This window comes from Pangasianodon hypophthalmus, chromosome 5, assembly GCF_027358585.1.
Source record: "Pangasianodon hypophthalmus isolate fPanHyp1 chromosome 5, fPanHyp1.pri, whole genome shotgun sequence".
Lineage (NCBI taxonomy): Eukaryota > Metazoa > Chordata > Actinopteri > Siluriformes > Pangasiidae > Pangasianodon > Pangasianodon hypophthalmus.
This window is the reverse complement of record NC_069714.1, coordinates 16,237,620-16,260,313: the sequence shown is the minus strand read 5'-3', so window position 1 is coordinate 16,260,313 and position 22,694 is coordinate 16,237,620. Positions and strand designations below refer to the sequence as shown.

The 22,694-nt window shown below is 37.9% G+C and overlaps 1 protein-coding gene across 3 annotated transcripts in view; it reads left to right on the top strand.

Annotated features, from left to right (window-relative positions):
• The window catches only part of tsc22d1 (TSC22 domain family, member 1), a 28,986-nt gene that overhangs the window by 4,390 nt on the left and 1,902 nt on the right, over positions 1–22,694 (top strand). Inside the window, exons 1-2 of one of the 3 annotated variants that reach the window (XM_026911899.3) lie at positions 17,832–18,730; positions 22,055–22,106. In XM_026911899.3, the coding sequence (XP_026767700.1) occupies positions 18,570–18,730; positions 22,055–22,106 (213 nt within the window). In that variant the 5' untranslated portion in view covers positions 17,832–18,569. Of the gene's footprint in view, positions 1–17,831; positions 18,731–18,910; positions 21,550–22,054; positions 22,107–22,694 lie in introns of those variants that run through there. The other 2 variants (XM_026911906.3, XM_026911892.3) reach the window with 2 other exon arrangements.

The following is a 22,694-nucleotide window of genomic DNA, read 5'->3' as shown; positions in this document are numbered from 1 at the left end:
GAGTCCAGCTTATTTTCAGTTACATTATTCAGGTATTTTGTCTTTAATAACTCAGGAATGCTGTTAAAGACTGTATTTACACAATACCACAGATGGCTTGCTTGTTAAATAATACAGTACTCCGTTTTGGGTGCCCTTTGTCTTTTCATTGAATGTATGCTAAACCTGGACAAGGTGGTGTTTGATTTGTCATTTTAGCCATAGCCATGTATATTTCGCAAGTGATACTTTTCTTTTGGAATGGGTTTGCTCACTTTAACAAAATGTGAGGGAAAGCCCGTGTGTCATAATATTAGGTGTGAATGTTAGTTAATAAGGATGTGAATAACTGCCTGCCAGAAGCATCATGTTGCTGAGTAAGGTGCTGCGGAAGTGACACAGGGTTGAAACAACAAGATTAATAAGTAAACACAGAGTAAAATGTGTTTCATGGACTTGTTGTCCCAACATGCTGTCTTTATTATGGCTTCAACTGTCCTACAATTAAAGGTATGCATTATGGGAAGAATGAAATTTTTCGTATATCAAAACCTGTATGGTGACTGGCTCATCTCTCTGATGAATTTCAGTTACACAACAAAGGCCAAATGTGCATGCTTATCCATTTCCACATGCTTATACTGGCTTTTCACAGCCTTGTTGTCGTTTAGGTGAGAGCTTTCTGCATCTCTCTTTTTTTTTTTTAATAAATATCTCTAGCAATACTCTTGATCTGACTCTGCACTGTCAATGTTTTGTAATTTTCTTAGGTCACAATGTCAACTGGCAAACGCATTATAAATATGATTGTCTTATGTTTGCTTTTTTAACATAATCTGCTCTTGGCAGTTATTCAAGCTGTGCACGAGAGTCTCAATGAATCGCTCATTGTGTGGAGATCAAGTAGATTATCTCTCCAATTAATGGGCCCTATGGAATGGCAGAAGAGAGGAAATGCTTTCATTCTGCCAGTTCAGGCCAGAACAAATAAGGTGCATGACTTATGCGGTGATACAGCTGGGTCTCACATTCAACAGGCTGTACTCTTAAAGTGACAGTGCTGCGTGTTGCTCTCTCTTCTACCCTGTTGAGTTCCTAGAAGTTCGGTCCTGCTATGTACAGTAGAAAGACCTGCTGTCATATGTATTGCAAGTCCATAATATTTCTTTGTAGAAGTAGCCCAGGAGTTTCTCACATGTTTGTCATTGGTATCTGAATATCCTCAAAAAACAGAAATAAAAACTCATAGTGGGTTGAAATCTCATAAAGATGAAAAAGAAAAGGTCTGCAACACTTGCATATTTTGACTACTTGCAAGGAAAGGTTGTTTATCTCTGTCCTGTTTTGTCCTGATTTTGAGCAAGCATATAATTCACTAACTATTATGACAACCAACTAAGGCTAGGTGATGTGCATAAATAATTTGTTGTGCTTTCTTTTCATGTTAATGCCACTTTGAGGTGATGTGTGTATATGATCTGTTATTGCTGTGTGCCTGACTGTCTAGAATCTGGAAAAGAGCGAGAGTCTCAGTAGTGTCTGCTAGTTACCTAAGCTAGAAATAGCTTTCCGTACTGAGTGTTGCGGCTGATTTACACTTCTGTATCTGAAAACATGCATGGGCGTCATGTGCAGACGTTCACACTGGTGCCTTCTGACATACTCACACATTACATGCATACTAGGGCACAGTATGTGCATTTTGAATGATAAACCTGACCATTTATAGCTCAAGCATTTTGTGGAAAATTAATTTAACGGATAGCATTAATCAAACGTTTTGTTTACAATATTAAACCTCTGTTAGTTTTATACAGACAAAAAAATGCACATTATTTTGCATCATTTATGATTCAGAAATAAAAAAGGGAGTCTTTCAGTCAATTTTTCTTCCTTAAAATTAAATTGAATTGAATCATGAAGCCGGTATTGTGAATCGAATCAAATTGTGATCGGAGTTTATTATTACACCCCTATTTCACAGTTAACACTTAATTGTTCCTTAGTTTATTACCACACTACTTTCTTTTTGAAAAAGCAAAACAGTGGACATGTTTTAGTGCATCTAGGCCATTTGAATGATCGGAGAGCTGCTGTGTAGCACAGTAGCATTTCTAATTTCATTGTCAAGCCCTGTGCCTGCACTAGAGATGCACTACAGTATTGGTATCAGGCCAGAAAATGCCCTAAAATAAAGGACAAATTTGATCCGATTCTGTAACAAATATAGGAATCACACTGGGATTCCTGTTGCCTATAGCACAGCGTAACATAAAGCAATGTGACATATGTCACTTGATGATAACATTAGATGATAACCTAGGTTGCCATGACAATGAATGGTTAGCTGTTTACCAAAGAGAGTTCTTAACTTATAGGCTGAGTGGATATACTTCATACTAAAGAAGGATGCCAAACAGCTGACTAAATGTATGGAAAACAAGTCATGCTGATGGCTGTTTATTTCTTCCTGTAGGGCAGTAGTGTTTAATCAGAGTATGGTCATCGTAAGTGAAGATGGCTATCTTATCTTTCTGCTTCTATTGAGTACTGCTCAGTTTTAAAGCTTGGCAGTTACAGTATCAGAAGGGTGTTGGTATTGATTGATACTTAAAGTATCAGAAAAGAAAAACTGATATTGTGCCTAGTTTGTACACAAGGCAGGCAGGAGAGTGCTTGAGATCAGCAACACATGAACATCACCATGCAGGTCTTTTTTAATCTGGTTTATTTAGCCAATCTCTCTTAAGTGCAGTCTGAACAGTGAAATGGCTTGTAGATGGAACAAACCAGCTCGCTCTCTGTAGAGCTGACTACGCTGTTGCCAGAGGTTAATTAAATCAGTTTCATCTTAATGATCACTCATATGCTTTGATCTGCGTAACACATGTTGCAGCACATATTTATTTATCTTATTGGTATATGTAATACGTATTCTGCAGCAGATAGCAATTAGCCACATATATTAGCAAATGATGAAAATGGCCATTGTCTCCTTTAATTAGATTGCTCTGTAGTAGGTCTTGAATTCAATTAGATGAAACAATAGTCTAACAGGCCTCTACCACTTCATATTGGATCGAATTGTTTATACTTGGTTTTGGGTCTGTCCATGAAAAGAGATAATTTTAAGCCTTCAGAAAGAAGGTGGAACCTACCAGTTACGGTGCTCTAATTTTTTGTTTTTGTTTTCATTTCTTTTCTTTTTTTGTAATGCAGTGATCGCACTGCATATTATAGAAAGCCTCAAAACAAAAGTTACTGTTTTTAGATCAGGAGGATGAAAACAGGGCTTTGCTGGGGAAAGATAAAGCCATTGTAAGGCATTATATTTGAAAAGGCAGAGTAAATCTGCTTTCACCAGGATATTTTGGCATTCTTCAGAAAACAGATTAATATGCGCTGTGTGTTTGTAGGTGAAGATTTTTGCATGACCAGGAGACATGGATATTCATAAAAAGAAACTGTAGTTCTCAGTATACAGAAATACGGTTTCTTTTTGAGATATGTCAGATATGTCATGCTGTTTAACCTTGTGAAGCATGCGTAAAATTATGAAAAAATAAAAATTCACTTGCTGGAGTGTAAAGAGAAGGAAGAACGCTTAATACAAGTACATTTGGATTTTGGATCAAACTCAATTTCGATCAAACTCAATAATTAAAAAAAAAAAAAAAAAAAAAAAAAAAAAAACCATCTCCTATAGTGCTTTCTTCATCAAGTTGATAGTATTTAATTATAGTTATAGTGGTGTTGCTTCCTTAAGGTAAATACATTCCTGTGCACATATTGGCAGTTTTCCAAGCTGAGTCTCGGCTTGCGCTCTATACATGTTGAGAGCTGAATTGTACAGCTCTGAATGTGACCTGACAAATGTGATTAGTTTCTCTTCCATCTTGCTCAACATTGACGTAAATCATTGAAGCACCACCCCAGAATGTCTCATATCGGACACTTATTTCAGATATGTCAGTGCATTCTGACAAACCTTCACGCATTGCCATATGTTGGCAACACATTGTCCTCATTGAAATCAATGGTAAGAGGCGCTCTGTTAACAGAAATATGAAACTGAAATATTTGACTAGAGGCAGCAGGGCTACTCCCAAAACACGAGTTAGTCAGTGATGCATTTAGTGGTCATTTTTATGGTATGCGTTGACTCTAGGTGTCTGCATTTATATTAATAGGCTGTAAAATTGTTGCTATCAGCTGATGCGTTGGTGCCTTTTATTCTTGGCCTTCCTTGGGCTGGTCTGCATGTGAGTCAGCAGAATTGGAATGTTGTCTCTTTGTGGTTTTAGATACAGCAGGAAATCTCTGGCTGATGTGTACAACCTTGAGCATGTATCCATGTGTTGCTCATGCTCTGTTGCCCCACAATGAGATTTCCCCTCTTGTCCATCAAGCTGAGCTGTGTGAAATGAGGTCAGTGAGAACACAATGGTGGCTGGTGCACAAAATGATGCCTCCACCCAGCAAGTTTGATTTTAGGTTTAATTATTTGGCTTTTCTCAAAACTTTAACATTGTTTTATATTTATGTTAATTTTTAGAGGATGCACCATTCTTAACCTAGATTTACTCTTACATATTGGTGGTGTTTTTTGGCTTTTAAACTCTGCAGAATTCTACATGATCATGCCTTCTGCCTACCTAGCTATCACCATAGGCCTGTAGATAAACAAATTATATATCATGGTAATAAAATTATATATACACAATATTCAATGTCTAAGCTTTTAATAAAATTCAATATCTAAGCTTTTAATAAAATTCAATTTAAATAATTTTTTGATTACCCCAAATGTAGATGATCAGCCAAGGCATGTTTGACTTTAATTTCTTGCCAGAGCTATTCCACCCTCAAGCTGAAAATACATGCTTTGGTTTTATGTTTACACAGTAAGTAATAATTGAGTCTGGCTTTAAGATGACCACTGCTACTTAGTGATGTATTGTTTTTTTTTTGTTTGTTTGTTTGTTTTTAAGATAATTGTATCAGAAAATATTTTTATGACTGGCTAACAGCTTTGAGTTGTGTGATTAGGGGTGTAGCTTGCACGATGCTAAACCTATAGGCTTCCTTTTCTTGTTAGCTACATTGGCCTAGCTTAAGTGAAAGACCAAAGAAGGAAAAACATCATACACCAAACTTGTCCTGGCTGATCCACTACATTTGGGAGACTGGAAAATTATTGTGATAAACCACTGCCTGATTATCTAGAGCTTATATTATTGTAGTTGTGCATCACTTTGTCTAAAATAAACCCTCCCTATGTGCGCGACTAAATAATAGTTGGTTCCTGCATTGAGCTTACAGCATGCCACTGTGTGAACTATTAGCACAGAGTCATTGTTTCAGCAGAACTGGCTGCCAGCCATGTCATTGCCCTCCATTCCTGCCCCACATCTAGTCAGCCCAATCCTTTATACCAGTCTGCCCGCTTGTCTGAGCCACCACCAAGCTGCTATAGCGACCAGCAGCCTAAAACCCAGTGGCACAGTCAGTCCCCAGCCAACATGTTTCTTGCCCTGATTCTCCAAGAGCTGAGGATAGGATTAGGATAGCATTTCTTAGTCATGTGCCTTTGCGGCAGGTATTTATGCTTTGAGCTTGAAGTCGATTGGCGTTTTTGAATTTGAAAAGCTTTATATGACGTTGCATGGTTCAGAGTGATACTGCACTGTAATGCTGACATCACTATAACATTACATTTAGTCAGTTAGCAGGCACTCTTATCCAGACACTCTTATCCAGACACTCTTATCCAGCAAACAGTTGAAGGTATAGTGAAGCAAAGCATCTAGCCTATGTGCAATAACCTGAAAAATGAGACAAATGCTAGTTTTAGTGTTAGTGGTCTAGGTAGTAACAAAAAGATCATTTCAAACCTAAATGCAGACACAGTACAAAAGGCAAACAGTAATGAAATGAATAAATAATACTATTAAAAAACCAGTGATATACCAAAGGCAGTTAATGCAAGATGTGTGCAAAACATATTAGCAGCTCAAATGGGATTAAGTTGTATTCATGTGCTACACCAAATGGAAGTGCTTAATAGAGAACTTCAATTTCAGTTATATTTCAGAGCTTCCTCTGTTCATGTCTGTGTTCTGAGGCATCGATTTTTGTTTGTCCTCGCTAACAGTGCCAGAGGTGACAGGCAGTGATGGAACTTCTGCCTTTTGCAGCAGTGGCCATGGTTCTGTTTGGGTCAGTGGCTGATGGCTAATGTTCCCAAATAACCTCACATCCTTATTGCTCTGCTGTGGGTGCTCTGACTAACTGTTTGAGAGCAAGGCTCATGTAGTTATTCAGAAATACAGCTAGAAGTGGCACATACAGTAATGAGTAAAGTGTATTGGTTTTATTTCATTTTCATTTCACTGTTATCAAGTCGATGGTACATTTTGTGTGAGACTTTAAAGACACCTTTGATCAATCAGTTGATGGTTGAATCAATGATAGGAGCTCCCCTTATTCTCAGTTAGGAGCCTCTGAAGCCTGAATTTAATGGAGACTCCTGCCTGAGCTTGTTGGAGTGTGTTGTGCCTGAAGCTCCTTCACCAAGCTGGGTTTAGCTCTGTAAATCCTAGTCATGTCCCTCTAGGCTGTTTACACACACACACACACACACACACACACACACACACACAGATGCCTGTTCCCCCACTCTTTAGAGGCTAGGAGCTTCTCATCAGGAGAATCGCCATACACATTTCTTCTGATATTGAATTCTTGCTGAAAATTCTCCTGTATCATTACAGAGTTTATTGGCTGTAGATTATATAAAGGGTTTGTCCACATCACCAGAAATTGTGGGAAAACCTACCGTAATTATACTTTGTGTGTGTACTTTGGTTGATTCCAAGGCTTCTGTGAGTGTGTGGCAAGTGGGAATGTGACAGGTGTTGTGAGTTACTGAGTTACTGAAATATGAAAGTTAATTAAATATGTTTTATAATTCATTATTTCATGGTTGATTTTAGACTAGTGATTAAAGGTAACTGTAACCTGATAACTAAGTGTGTGTGTGTGTGTGTGTGTGTGTGTGTGTGTGTGTGTGTGTGTGTGTGTGTGTGTGTGTGTGGTGGTCTGGGAAAACCCTTCACAAAGTTTAAAACTTTGTCCACTGTAATCTGTACAGTGTGTGTAAACGCTCTTCTCTGTTTCGATGATTTGATGGTGTCTCACAGAGATTATGACATCTGGTATCTGCTTGCAGACTACATTGATTAGGCTTATGTCCATTTCGCTATGGCGTGTAACTATCCAAAAACTTTGATCAAATATTGAGAAAAGCACACTTAACTAGCAAGGTTTTGGACACCATTAGGCAGACCAACTGAATTTACTGCTGCGTTTGTTAAACTGTCTTGCCACGCATGATCTCTTCAGGGAGACAGCCAAGGCAAGTTTAGAAAGTAGCATAAATAGAAACACTTTCACATCCTTTTGGTGAAGTATAGTTATGTTTTCTCAAAGTAGAGATGTCAGTACATTATTGGCAGAAAAGCCTTTTTGGCTGTTTTCCAGAAAGCGTAGTGATATCTGACAGGTTTTTCTGGGACGCCTCACATGTTGGGTCAAATTGAGAGAACTAATATGACAAGTTGGGTTTATGAGTGTTATTTTTATGTTTTCTGTACTGGGGTATTATTGGATTTTAGAATAATTTTTTAAAATTTATCTCCAAGTTTGTGTGTTTGTTATTCTGATGCACCAGCGAGCATGCTTTAACCATGGCCACGCCACACACACACACACTCACTCACACACACACAATGAGTTACTGGGCAATTTAGTATGGGGCAGTAAGCATAGATCCAGTGACATTCATGCAGTATTGATGGAGAACTTTCCTCTCTGCTCTCTCAGGCCATTCATTCACCCACCCAGGGGTACAGGTAATATGAGAGAGCTAGAGTGTCAGACAGACAAGCACACACTGCTGTCTGTCTCACACTGTTTTCACTTCATTCATGTGTGAATGTCCGCAGTAGCCTACTCTCACTCGCAGTACTTTTAAAACTCAATCAGTAGTTATGTAGGATTATCAAATGAGCTCATGCTAACTGGTCCCAACTATAATTTTTATTCATTACTGACACTCCTAACACTTTAGGGGGAAGATTCTAGTGTATTAAAGAAAAATTTAAGTAATAAAAATGAGAATTCTTTTGAGATAATTGTGATCAGCTCAAATGAGACAAATTCTGCTTTTGCTGTAGTGATACTGAGAAATCTTAAAGGAAAAAGTCTAGCATCGTGACTCTGGAATTGCTCAATGGATTCTTGTGTGGCATGCAGCATTGTTTTCATATGACAAAATATGACTCATCCCATTCTCTACTGAAATGATGAAACACCCTTTAGCAAAGTGCTGGAGGCACGGTTCACGATCATGGTAGCACCCTATCTAGTGAAGGTGGTGCTGGTGATGATGGATGTCTGAGTTGGTTCAGGCCTGTAGTTCAGGCTTGTGATGGATCTGGTACTTAACTGTTAAATCTGAACTAACATAACCTGTTACTGTATCTCCCGGCAGGAGGAAAATAATTTCACTTGCCAATAACTGACAGTTGGATGCTTATTACAGTTCATAAAGTAAGATAGATTTATGCTGTAGAATTGGTAGAAAACTTTGGAAAACTCCCTACCCCTGGACTGGCTAATATAATCTAATGTGATTAAAAGCACTGCAAAAGTGTGTGTGTGTGTGTGTGTGTGTGTGTGTGTGTGTGTGTGTGTGTGTGTGTGTGTGTGTGTGTGTGTGTTTGTGTGTTTGTTTGTTTGTTTGTTTGAAAAACGTGTGTGTATGGCTCCCCCTGCTGTCTAGCTTTTTTTTTTTTTTTTTTCTTTGCCAGTTGCATTAAATAAATAAATAAATCTCTTAGATTTGACTTTTGTCAAATAGTTCAGCAGTTAAGGTGTAGAAATCTCAGTGCGAACTGAATTTTATTAATTTTTTTTTAAAAAATTGATATTGTTGGCATTAATATAGTTTAGCCTAAGGCTATTTATTTTTTCACACATGATTTCATTTTCTTTATCAGTGTAAACTGTATAAAATGCGGCTGAAGAAAAGCATTGTGTCTTTGTCCAAACTCTCTGCAGAGAATTTTAATTAATTCAGTGCCCACTAGTGGTGCATGATCTGTGGTTGATTATCATTAATATTCAGTGGCATGCTGCCTTCAAAGCCACATGGGAGGGGGACTACCATTATACAGCAGCCTCACTTGACTTGCAAAACACCAATCAGGGCAAGTCATATATCTTGTAAAGCTTAGAAAGGGTAGGATTGGGTGATACAGGTGTCAGTCTCATTAGTATCAGCTGTTTAACGCAACAGGCTACAGTGTGTAGGGTGACTTTGCAAACAAACAGTGCAGTACAGAAAAGAAAAAAAAACAGGATTATAGGGTAACCCGCTATATTATCAAGTGCAGGTCTCCTTTGACTTTGCTATAAAGGTAAGGTTACAAAAATAGTCTTTATTTTGTGAGAATAACTAATAAAGCATAATTTGCTCTAGTGCGTGATCATACAAACAAATGACATTTTGGTATGTTTGATAAAGGCAATGTTTTTATTCTTGCTTTGATGGAATATGAAGAAATGAAATTTTGACAAAATAAACACATTTAAAAGGGCCGTATAGTTCAGGGGGTGTTGCAGGTGGTAAACAATAATGAGAAAGATAGGTGATATTTGTTTTGGGATTTCTTGCAAATGGTTATGCACTGGACTCTGAAATTTTATATGCAGAGAGCCAAGGAGATATTAAACATGGAATTTTGATGATGATACTGCTATTTTCCAAGTATAAATGTTTAACATTTGACCCAATTAGAAACCAGACGGTGGACTGCACACACCCGTGTAGATACAACGGCAACACGAGAGGCACTGTTCACATATCAGCAAGTTCACCTATTCACCGTATGTATATCTGGCAGATTAAAAACAATATGCACAGACAAGCTTTCTCAAAACTTTTTGTGTCTCAAATAAAAAAACTGACCATACAACAAAAAACCACATGTCATGGTAATTTTGAACATATGCTGAATGAGGGCATGATAGACAATGCCCAATCAGCATATGTGGAGTTAAAAACACTGTAAACCGACCTAAAACTGGCTTTTGTTAATTTTTTTTGTATGCATCTTCCATAATAATTAAAAATATTTGCTTGTATACTGAGATTCCAACCATTTCCTTAGTATACTAGTACTACTCTGCTATTAAAATATGCAAGTAATGAATTAAATGTTTTTCTTTTTGGTTGGAAGAACAGAATCCCAGTAATTTCTTTTACATAAATTTTAAATTACATTTTACATTTTAAATAGAAAGGAAAATAATGACTATATATGCTTCCTAGAGGCAGTGATTCCAATGACACAGAGAAGTGATCTTATTGAAGATCTTATTGCAACATTCTGGCTATTACGTACACCGGACTTTATGAGAAATGGTTGCTTTTAGCTTTTAATACTTCAACATTTATTAACTCCATTTCTGTCTAGCACATCTGTAATGTATGTGATAACCACAGATAGAAATTTCAACACATTTCTGTAGAACATTAAGATTTTTTTTTTTGTGCTCACAGAGATATGGACACTTCTCAGAGGAAAGAAGTTGTGGCTGTGCATTACTAACACAACTCACGGTAGCTCTGAGTAAACAGGAAATATCTGACCATGCATAGATGCCATAAATCCTATGAAAGCAAGTAACTTGAATTACCTTTACTGTACTGTTCCAATGTTATCCAGTAAAGGTGGGTAAAACTATATAGCAGTTTTGGTAAAACATTCATTTTTGTCCCATCCTAAAATAATCTTTTATTGTAGTACATAGTTGGCTATATTGGACATTATTAGCCGTTTCCCTAATTGCTGTTACACTTGCACTTTAACTGTTTCAAGTCAGCAGGTTTTAAAATTCTTGTCAGTGATAAATGCATGTTGTATTAGACTGAAGTGTGCTGGCATATTTTTGGCCTTTTCATATTCTTGAGTTTTGAAAGTCTTTTGATTTATAGTGCATTACTGCAGTTCTTCCTGGTTGACTTCTGAAACTTATATTTGCTTTATTTATTTAGTGCAAGGGTTTATTTAAAAGAATGTGATTAGTTTTCAAAATAGTCTACTTGTGATTAATCTTAGTCTTCATTTCCAGTTTATTGTACTTCTATCCATTGAAGGTTAACTCTAAACTTATTCATCCATATTTTGATTACATAAGGATATTGTGAAAGTCACTTTTATATATTCTCAGTATATACTCCCTATTAACTGTTGGCTCATTTGCAACGTGCTTAAGCTTCCTGAAATGTGTTAGGATGGACAGAAGTTTCCAGGCCTTGTGATATCGCAAATGTACACTAGGGAGCAGACTAGCACCATCAGCGATTCCTGTTTTCCTGGAATTCTAGTTTATGCAACCTTCCCTTTATATTTGTTTGTGTGGGCATTAAATGTCATTCTGCAAATGACAGCTCTAGTGGATATGGCCCGTGGGCACTTCTGTGTGCCGGCTGTCTCAGGACTAACAATGGCTCTGTTTCTGTCTACTTCCTTAAACAACTTTTGGGTAGCAGAAAAACGTTCACATGATTTACAAGAATTACATTTGTATTTCAACAGGCTTTTCTTTTCACTTAAAGTAGCTAGAAGAAGGTACCCAAAGAGTCAGTTGGGGACGTTTGGGGTAGTTACTGTATAATGAAGGAGAATAGAGTACAGTAAGTTATCACCTCTAATAACATCCAAAAAAATAACTCTCATTGCTTGGTGGCTAAATTAAATTGAGCATTGGAAAAGGTCTGTATATTTACTGTCACGTATCCACCTGCGTACAGTATTTAGATTTTTTTTTTTTCTTCACCCTGCTGACGTCAGCCATTGTATCTTCTGGTCAGATATGCTGTGAGGCTCAAATCTGCAGATACTGTGAAAGTGCTGATGAAGTAGCAGTGGCATGAATGTGCAAAAAAGTAATCTGGAAGTCACCACAGTGGCATTCTCACCATTTCACTTACAAACGTCATAAGAAGTTTCTTTTCATTTAAGCTGTTCATTGGCCTTTAACACAGAGAATGTTCCTTTTGGTACCGTGCACACTCACCGTTAGTTGTAAGGTCATTTCACTGGGAGCTTAAGAGCTTTTCTGCTCTGAGTTTGACTGCTTGCAGTGGTGGTGTAGATGTTTGAGGGTAAAAAGTGAATCCTTCTTCTTACTTCTTCCATGTGTTGCATTTCAAATTCTTTCTTTACCTTTTCTCAGTTTTCACTGTTATGATCCCTATCACAAAGATAGCATTAATTAATTTAAACTGTTATGTGGTTTTGTAAGTCCCATAAGCAGTTACAAACTGGTCAGCATTGCACTAGATCCTGAGCCTGTCTTGGGAACACTGAGGTGGAAATACACCCTGGATGGGCCTCCAGTCTATCGCAGGGCACCATGCACACACACATTCACACCTAGGGGCAATTTAGAGCAGCCAATCCACCTGTATACAAGTCTTTGGGAGGTTGGAGGAAACCGGAGAACCCGGAGGAAACCCACACAGACACGGGTAGAATATGTGAAACTACACACAGTTGTAGCCTTTCTTTCTCTGTCTTAAACCTAAACATTTTCTAGGTACAACCTGTCTTGTAGCCTTTCTTTCTCTGTCTTAAACCTAAACATTTTCTAGGTTTGTTTTGGTCACAAGAATGTTAGTTCTGCCATGTATTTTTCATTTCTTCCTTAATTTGTATGCTGCAGGAAAATGGTGACCTACTTGCTTTAAGTTTTGCTAAGGCCATTACCTGAGGTTAACAGTGTTTCTTGATGCTTTGGGATATCTAAAATAAATGTAAGGTGCTTAGGCTGTCCTGATCACAGTAGAGATGCAAGCGTCAGGTCTGTGTCTGATGTAATCCTACCGTAATCAGAGATATTGGGCACTTTGTCATTGGATGTGGGGGAGAGTAACTGCAGAAGTCTGGTGGGTCTGATTCAATGGAAAGGTGCTCCTTAATCCTAACTAAAGCTACTCCTTTGTTTACCTGTTAGCTAAATATAATCTCAGAGGATTACATTTTTCCTTATTTCCCCTGGCTTTGAGATTGATTGCAAACATTTGTTTCCGTCTCATCTTAAAATAATCTTTTATTGTATTACATAGTCGCGTATATTAGACTTTTTTTGTTTAGCTGTTTCCCGGATTGCTCTTAGATTTTGACAAGAATTTTAAAACCTTTCTCTGTTGAATTGAAACACCTATAATCAGTGATAAACACATGTTGTATTAGACTGAAGAGCACTTACATATTCCTTTTCATATGCTTGTGTTTTGAATCTTTTGACTTATAGTGCATTACTGCAGTTCCTTCTGGTTTATTTCTGAAACCTGTATTTGCTTTATTTGTTTAGTACAAGCGTTTATTTAAAATAACGTAATTAGTCTTCAGGGGGCTCTGTAATATTTTCAGTTTGTGTTTCTATCCATTAAAGGTTAACACTAATCTTATTTACTTGTATTTTGATTATTTAAGGGTATTGTGCAAGTCACTTCCTCATATTCTCAGTCTATTTTTTATTTTTTTTAAACTGTTGGCTCATTTGCAACATGCTTAAACTTCCTGAAAAGGCTTCCTGAAAATGTATAGCATTCCTTAGTATTAGAAAAATCCACATTTAAAAAATTTTGGTACCTCAAAGCTGCAGTAACATAGAAAAAGTAACAATCCTCAAAACACCTGTACTTGACAGAACCACATTGTTTATGGAGCTGTGTAGACACCTCGTTTTGATAGCTGAGAAAGCTGTTCTTAATATGAGGGTATTCACTGAAAGTGGTTTACAGTTTTCACCTTTGCAGATGGTGGACTAAGTGGACACACTGACAACACTGTTTCCTTTTATGTACACCACTTGATTATATGGAAATTGCTTGTATCTTAACAATGATTCTTATTATTGAGGTCATATTAGCGTTGTTCTGAGTTTTAGCCTTTTTCCTGTCCATGTCTTACTCAGGCATTCCTCAGTCATGCATGCCCAATGCTCTCTCCAACAGCACACCTCTGTTCTCTTGCCAGGCATGCGGAAGGCGGCAGTGTGCCCGCTCGCTCAGGGCTCACAACCCGTTCCTGCCTTAACAAAAGAATAAAAAGCAAATGGGCTAATGAGGGGAGTGTGTCTAATCGTGCTCTATGATCCTGCACTCAGAGAGATTAGAACAAAATTAGTCCAAAGTTTAATAGCTTTTTTTTTTTTTTTTTTTTTTTTTTTAATAAAGCTTCACTTGTACAGACTGTGCCTGAGGTTTCTTTATATATATATATATATATATATATATATATATATATATATATATATATATATATATATTCATATTCCGTCCTGTTCAGGAAGAGTTAAGTGGAGCCAACTGTTGAGATTTTTCAGGTGGTCTCTGTCAAAGATGAGGAGCAATCAACTTTTGGACCAAGTGATTCACTTTGAGACTGATACTCGTAAGTGACCTTGTATTCTGTGCTCCATTCATCTGCCCTTGAATCAAATGATTTATTGAATTGTTTGAATGGGATTTAATCAATCCTTAGGTCTGGTTTTGATTCTGTATTCTGCCTTGCAAGATGTAGCATTGTGTTAGTATTATATTTATTCTCTCATATTATTTATTTAGGTGCTTGTAGTCTGACGTTACATTTTTGCTGGCAGTTTTGGCTTGCGGCTTGAGACGCTGCAGGTGTGCTTTCATGTACAGGCCAGAACAAGACTAAGATGCCCTTGCAGTGCGCAGACGCTTTCAACAGAGGGATTGTTGCTCCCAAGCAAACTGGATCTTGCCGGTTGTTGTCTGTGAATGTTCCTCTTGGAATTAGGGCAAACCAATAGGGAGAGGAACAGTCGTCACGATCTGACGTGACAGATGGAGAGAGAGAGAGAGAGAGAGAGAAAAAGGGTGGGGAAACGTGCTCAATGAATGTAGGAAAATGGACAGCTCGCCTTATAGTAATAATAAGGTACCAGAAAGAGATGGGGAATAAAGTAAAAAAAGCATGCAGATTACGTTAAATGGGGCAAGCTGCTAGATTTGGTTTTAGGTGTAGAAAAATGATTGATGATTAAATCAGTGTAATTCAGTATTTTTCCACAGGATTTACCCCCAAACTGTACATATAATGTAGTAACCTGGGTGGGAGGGATGTGCATTATTGATGTCATCTTCTGCACGTGATCTTAAGATGAAAAAGAGCCAGGGATGACACACAATTCTCAGTCACTACTGGTAACCCTGTGTTCCCAATGGTCACACTGCCATACATGCAGATGAGCCATATGCCTTTTGTGGTTAGAAAACTGCTCTGTCTTCTGTCATATGGCTGTTATTTTTATGTGGTGACACTGGGGAAAGTAAATATCTCCACCACACACGCCTGACTTTCGATCAAGTGATTTTTTAATTTTTTTATTTTTTTGCCTGTTGGGAGCTTTTGGTTAGCTGCTGCATTCATCCAACACAATAAATACACATCGTAGGGAAAGCGCAGTTTGAAAAGAGCAAGGCATGAGATGAAGGATGCTGTTAAGCTTTGCAGAGCAATGTTTCACAATATTCTCTCTATAGTTTAAGCCTTAAATGTATGTTATTGTGGGACCTGCCTGTAATGTCTAGATTTTGAGCTCACTGTTATAAGCCAATGCTATAAAGTCAGAGCTTTTCAAAGCAATATAAGATTTAATAAAATATGCACGGGTAGAATTTCCTTATTTGCTTTGATGTGGGGCTATTAGAATTTTTAATAGTCTGTAAAATGGGGTTTCATTTTGACCACTACGAAAACTTGGTGGAATAGCAGTATTAGTTAAATTCTATAAGTTCACATTTCTGGTTCAGAATGTTGATAGTTTTGCCAACATACAGTTGACATGGTCACATTAAGGGTTCAAGTGGAAGTAATGCTTACGCTTGACTGGTCATTTGTATCAAGAACATCATGTACAGTACAAACAACCCCCATCATGGCTAGCCAAATTAGTGACATCCCTACTATTGTGCCACTTCATCAGTTAACTGGAGCTTGTCTGTGCTGGTCCACTTCTTTGGAAAGCCTTCGCTGTATTTCCCTGTGTTTGAATCTTGGCTTAAGAACAGTACATATTTATACAGTTCCAGACTCATTAATACTGTATGCCCAGATCGTACATCACAAATGGTCTAAACTGTCAGTTTATGTACAGACTGCACTGGTTTCAGCTATTGGGATGGAATGTGTGAGTTTATATGGATTTGGTAGCTACGACAGTGCCAAGAAATGTTCTCATGTTGTCATGGTGGAAACTTTATTCATCTTTTTCTTTGAGCTCACTTCAGTGGTTTCTCCCAGGTCTTCTTTATTGACCGTTCTGCCTTCGAGCAAATCCTGTACATACCAGATTTCACTTCACATTACTTCTACTTGCTGCCTCTGTATACAGATGAGCACAGTTATGTAACGTGTGAGATGCTTTTCACACTTCCTCAAAAACTAGAGCACAACATGCTATAGAACAGATCTTATATATTGCCTGTGGTTGGTCCTTTGTCCAGAAATTACCCTAGGACAGTGAAAATGGAAAATGCAGCTCCTTGTGCACATCAGTGAGATCATATTGTATGAAACATGAATTGCTGATGGGTGAAAGATTTGTAAACATAGTTGTTGTCTGCTGAATTTGAAATGAATTACCTAGGATAAAAATGTAATATACTTTTCCTTTACCAGTATTTTTAGAAACTCATTGAGCTCATGCATTAGTCTTTAATCATTTTTGTTTGTCACATGCACATTGAAGCAGTTTACTCTCCTCCTTTCCTTGCTCGTGGAGTGAAACTTGCTGAGGCTGTCCAGTCTTTTCTGTGTGTGCTGCACTGTGAGAGTGGGAGCTGGAGAATACAGGATGAAGCTCTGTTGTGCAACCTGCTGCTGTCAGCCCAAATGGCAAAATGACGTACACTCTCATGCTGGGTGGCAATGTGGCATTTATTTGTCTGTGTAACAAATAAGCATGTGTTGATAATCATGTATTCGATATACCATTTAGTCGATATTGTTTTAAATGACACTTCCAAATATTACCTCTCCACCCTGGATCAGTTCAGAAAGCATCTGGATAGACAGCACTTTGGGGCTTCTGAGATTAAGTTTGTACTGTGCCACTCAAGGCAGTGTAAGGTCATCGGGCTTCTAAGGTATTTTATTTTAGTCAAATCTGAAGGCAGTAGTCTCTGCATCTTTGTACGTGCACAAAAAATGTTCCAGCAATTTTGTTCATGTCAACTCCTCTGATAGATGAACATGTTTACCAGTTTTATTACAATAGGCTCTTTTGCAGCTAAAAGCTTCATTACTGTTTTGAATGAGTGATATTTGTATATTTATTTTTAGTTTTATATTTATACATTTATTGCATGCATGCATACATACATATATATATACATACACACATACGTTATGTATTCCGTAACACAACCTAACAGGCAGCATATAAAACTTGCTATCCATGCTGGTAAAATTGCTTTTTGCTATAAAGTGCTAACTTTGTTTAATTATTTATTTTAACTGTTTTTATAGCTAAGAAAGCAGATGTCATAAGTAGAAGCTAAATGTGATCCCTACCAAAAGTTCTTTCTCCAGTAAAATACAGACCATTAAATGAGACATTCTCAAGGTAAATTTCTTTTAATTTTTTTTATTTGTATGTATTTTTTAAGTATAATATTACATACAGTAATGTAGTAAAGCTTAAATGCATTGGAATCCATATTCTTATATGAAAATTGAATATTACTAAATTATTCCATAAAGAAGAGTGTGCTTTCACCTAACTGTAGAAACCTGCAATGTTTGGTGTATGGGCCTGCAGCAGAGTCTGTGTGTTGATGCTGATGTATTTGAGTGCATAGAGCCTCAACTAAACACAGCTGCAACACACCACCATCCAAAGCACCCACTCAATGTTCTTTGGACAGGTACAGTCCCTCCTATTGTTGGGCTCTTCTCTATTATTTCAGTGTGAACAGCCTAAGCCTATGAGACATGTGCATGTTTTATCAGCCATGGTAACTTTAAGCCATTGCTGGCCTACAACACTGATGAGAAGTGACAAGATAAGTCCAGGCTGAAGTGCAGGGGCCCATCTCTCTACAAAGCAGCAGTTGGAGAAGAGAAATGCATGTTACACTGGCGGGAAAGAGGAGGAGGAGGAGGAGAGAGTGGGTTGGGCTATATGAAATTTGGGTGGCCGCTGATGTGGTGTGGGCAGCAGCCTCCGGAGCATCAGTTTGTACAAGCACTGATCATTGGGAAGGTCTTAATCTCTGCTGATGGTTTATGTAACAGTGAGTCACATGACATGACATCACAGCTTGTCCCACTCTTGTTTTCTATCAATCGCTTGCAACTCGGCTTGTTAGACATACAAAGGCAGCACAGTGCAGACAATTGAAAAGAGGCACATGCAACCCTTGGACTGCTTTTTGCATCTTTGTGCCAGGTACACAGCGTAACATACTGCTCGTTGTCCTCATGTGTATATGTTTGAGCCTTGTGGAGTATAGCGGATTGAACTTTCTTATTGAAGGACTGTTGATTGACGGATCAATGAGAGAAACGGATCTCCAGGTGCAGGGCCGAGACAGAATGGCCGTAAAGCTTTTGTTCTGGGAGTTGGAAAAGCATCTGAAGAGGTAAAGCTCACAACTGAAAAGAGCAAATGCCTTGTTTACATTGTTTTCAGGCCTTTCTGTAGACACGTCTACGTATAGTTGCGTGCTGCACTGTTCTTTTTTTTTTTTTTTTTTTTTTTTTTTTTGGATTTCATTTTGAAGTAGCTATAGAAATCCTTTCTGAATGGAAACGCTATTTTTAACTCTGTCAACATAATGTCCAGTAATAATACAGGACTGTATTATAATTAAAATGGTTGTATTCTGAAACATATATGTGTTGTAATGTTCAATACTTTCATTGTCATCGAGATGATGGTCAGTGTTGGCAAGATGAAGATGTCATTTGGGTCATGATCTTTTTTGGCGTGTTGTGGTTGGTCCAAAACAGTAAGGTGGCTTAAAGTCACCGTATTGGGATGAATGAGCAGTAGTGTGTTGTAAGTCTTTTAAATGACATTAGCCTAGGTCAGGCACTGAGGTCAGGCCACACAGAGATGACGTATATTTGGGTGCTATAATTGTTTAAAGCCTCTTCCAGATAAGAACTCGGGAAGAGCTTGTCGTTCATTGAGCTACTTGGATTCTATCCCTTGTTTGTTGTGCTGTTATGTTTAATTAATATAACTGGCCTATATTTTCTAGAAACCAAGAGACTAGTCTACCACCATAATCTTGAGGCAGGCTTATCCATTCCATAATTGCAGATATGTTGTATTTTAAGATATTAAATGTGAAGTTTAATCTGATGTGGTAGCTATATTGTGGCCATATCACCCAGGCAAAACGTTGTTTTCTTTTGTGCCATTTGGAGCAAATCCACATGAACATACAGGGGTTATAACACATTTTTAGTAGTTTCCACACAGGTTAAAGTAGAAGCCTAGAAGTAGGCTTCCAGTTCTCTCTAGGGGTCAAACAAGCCGAGACCTTTAGTAGTAGTATACATTCCCTTCCCAGAATGCGTTCTTAGTACACAGAATGCATATCTGTAAATAATACCTTCTTCATATTTGCTGATGTAGTTTCTTTGACTCACTAATTTAGTGTACTGTTAGAAAGTTGATTGCTATAGTTTTTAAAGTGAATAAATAAGTAGATAATACTACACAACTTTACACACTGTTATTTTGCATAGTGAAGATTACCAGCAGTGTAAGGTTCAGACTTGCATAGGAGTTCAGGGTTGGTATTAGTGATCTTTGATCAGGGTCACCAACTGTCCTGAAACTTGTCAATATTCACTTGATACTGGAGAGAAAACAAATTTATTAACCAAGGCTCCCATGCTAGGATTCATCATGGATAGCTTTTAACTGTAAATAATTACTATAATAAAACATATACAAAGTCTTAGTACAATACCTGCTGCAATAAGATCTTGTCTAGAACAGAGAGTCTAATCTGCTTACACTGTTTTTGTACTATGCTTTTTGTGTGTAATGTTACATCAGCATTGTGAATGTCGTTTCTGATGGTCATGTGACATGGTGTAAATCCTCGGTAACACCCAAGCAGCTCTTTCCAAAGGAACATTTAATGAAGTACAGTATATCTTACGTTTCATCACATGACCTGTAATTTAATTTTTGATGTGTTGCTCTGGTCAAAGCATTTAATTTTTCTGTACGTGACAGTGCCTGTTGGCTCTGACCTGGCAGGCTCTTTACATGGGGTTGCTAATGAAAGGCAATTATTATGGCCAGGACTGACTTGGATATTATACCACATACACCTGTGCTCATGTTAGTTTGCCTAAATTACTGCACAGCTTGCACAAACTATAACATTACACCGGTCTCAGTTTTTTACTAAAAACATGTCCTTGTTAATTTATTTTGGTTTTTCCCTTCAGACATTAAATCTGCAGAACATGTACATGTCTGAACAATGAGGCTTGTGTGAAAGTAGTTAATTAATTTGCTTCTTAAATGAAATAATGGCACATTTTTTTGTCTTTAGAAAAGAGTGAATGTTATGTATTTTATAAATATTTCCGAGACCTGTTAGAAATCGTTATTTCATAGCCAGCTGTAGTTCCATTTACTACAATCAAGTGTCAGCATGTATGTGCTGAATCTCTGATAGCATTTCAAGCTGCTGTATGGGTTTAGGTGCCACTGTGCTGTAGTTGTGACTGTGCTTTAGTAGTGAAAGTTAGTTTTCAGTGAAAAAGTATCTACTTTAGATAATGTGTGGATAAGTATCTATTTCATCAGGTAAATTCTTAGTGTTGATCTTGATATTTGTGTAGGCTTGGATATTAATGTGTAGCACGAATATTTGAATTTATTACACTGTCGTACAAAATGTATTGTTCTGGTGTAGCCGGAATTTCCTTATTAGGAAGGCGCGTTTTAAATAAATTATGCGTGATGGCGCTGCTGAGGCTCCAGTGGAGGCGTTACCGCATAGATTAGTCAAACCATGTTCCTGCTCCACCAATAGGGTGCAGCGCTCCGCTGTTTTTCTCGGATATATTATGCAAATAGTGCAGGCTGCAGATTTTTCAGCACAGCGGAGATGAGCTGACCTTGGAGAGCCTTTGTGCGGCGGAGGTGGATGTGCGCGCTGCTGAAAACCAGCCTTTCTTTCCGAAGGTCGACTTTTCTCGCCAACCGATTCAATGTGAACCGCGGTGAGGCTATACAACACCCGCGCATCGCTTAACAGTGTCAGTTTTCTCGCTTCTGTCTCGGTGTATATGGACGAAATAGCATGAATTCTCAATGCTATTCGGTGGCGATGGATCTTGGTGTATGCCAGCTAAGAAATTTTTCAATATCTTTTCTGTCATCACTGCTGGGAACCGAAACTTCCTCCGTGAGGCTCGACAATAGGTAAAAAAAAAAAAAAAAAAAAAAAAGACAAGCGTATGTGTTTTAGAGCAAGAACCGTCAGGACTCAGTGGTATAGGGCTAGAAATGCCCTGTTTATAGTAATTAGTCAAGTGATCCTAACTATAGCTCTTTACTATAGCTTTAAAACATAGAATATTTGTTTATCGCCATGCCTGTGGATGGTAATACCGTGTTAATAAGGTCTGAAATCTGCTTGCTTTTCTGCATTCGAGCCGTTTCTCCGAGAGAAAGATGCTGCATAGAGGACTGCTCTGTAAATCTGGACATTTTTGCTATTAAATGTAGGCTCATCGTCATGCTAGTGCCATATTTAATTGTTTGAAAAAGCAATATTTATTATTTATAGTAGAATGTAATTGAATGTACACATTTACATTGAATGTTCAGATGTATTCTGCCTACAGTAGCGTCTTTAGTCCTTTTTCTTTCTTTCTTTATTTTTTTTATCTGATTAATCATGGCTGTGTTTGGGTTTATTTTTCAGCTCTTCTGGTGCCAGTGTTGTGGCCATAGACAACAAAATCGAGCAAGCAATGGTAAGTGTGTGGATTTCTTTTCTCGCTATATATAACGAGGCCATGTTAGCGGCAGAATAAGAGTGGGTTTGTGCAGTAAGGTGAATAGTAATGATTGAGGACAGAGCTGGTGACAGAGCTGCATCAGCATCCCCAACTGTCCAGTGAATTACATAATCACTAAATGGACATGGTGGTGCACAACACAGGCAGGTAGCTTCAGCTCCCTTAATACTTCAGTCTATTCCGCTGCTGTGTTTGTTATAACCAATGGCAGGAATACTGCAGGTCTGTTTTGTTTGTTTTTTGTTCCCCCTGCCGTTGCTCTTCTCGTTTAGAATTACGACGATTAGACGTTGCGGCTTCACCACTTGTAATTATAACGCAAATAATAAACGAGCAGTGGTATTTCACATTAGGAGTTATTCATATTTTCGGCGAATACTAATTTTCAGTGCCGAGATGTCCAGAAACATAAATAATACCCCTGCCCGTGCTAACGTTTTGAAAGTGGAGTCATATTTCCTGCATGAAGCCGTGATCAGGAGCAGTACTCGGCCTCACGCGAGCCTGTGCCTCGTTACTGTTGCTAGGCAAAGGCCAAAGCTT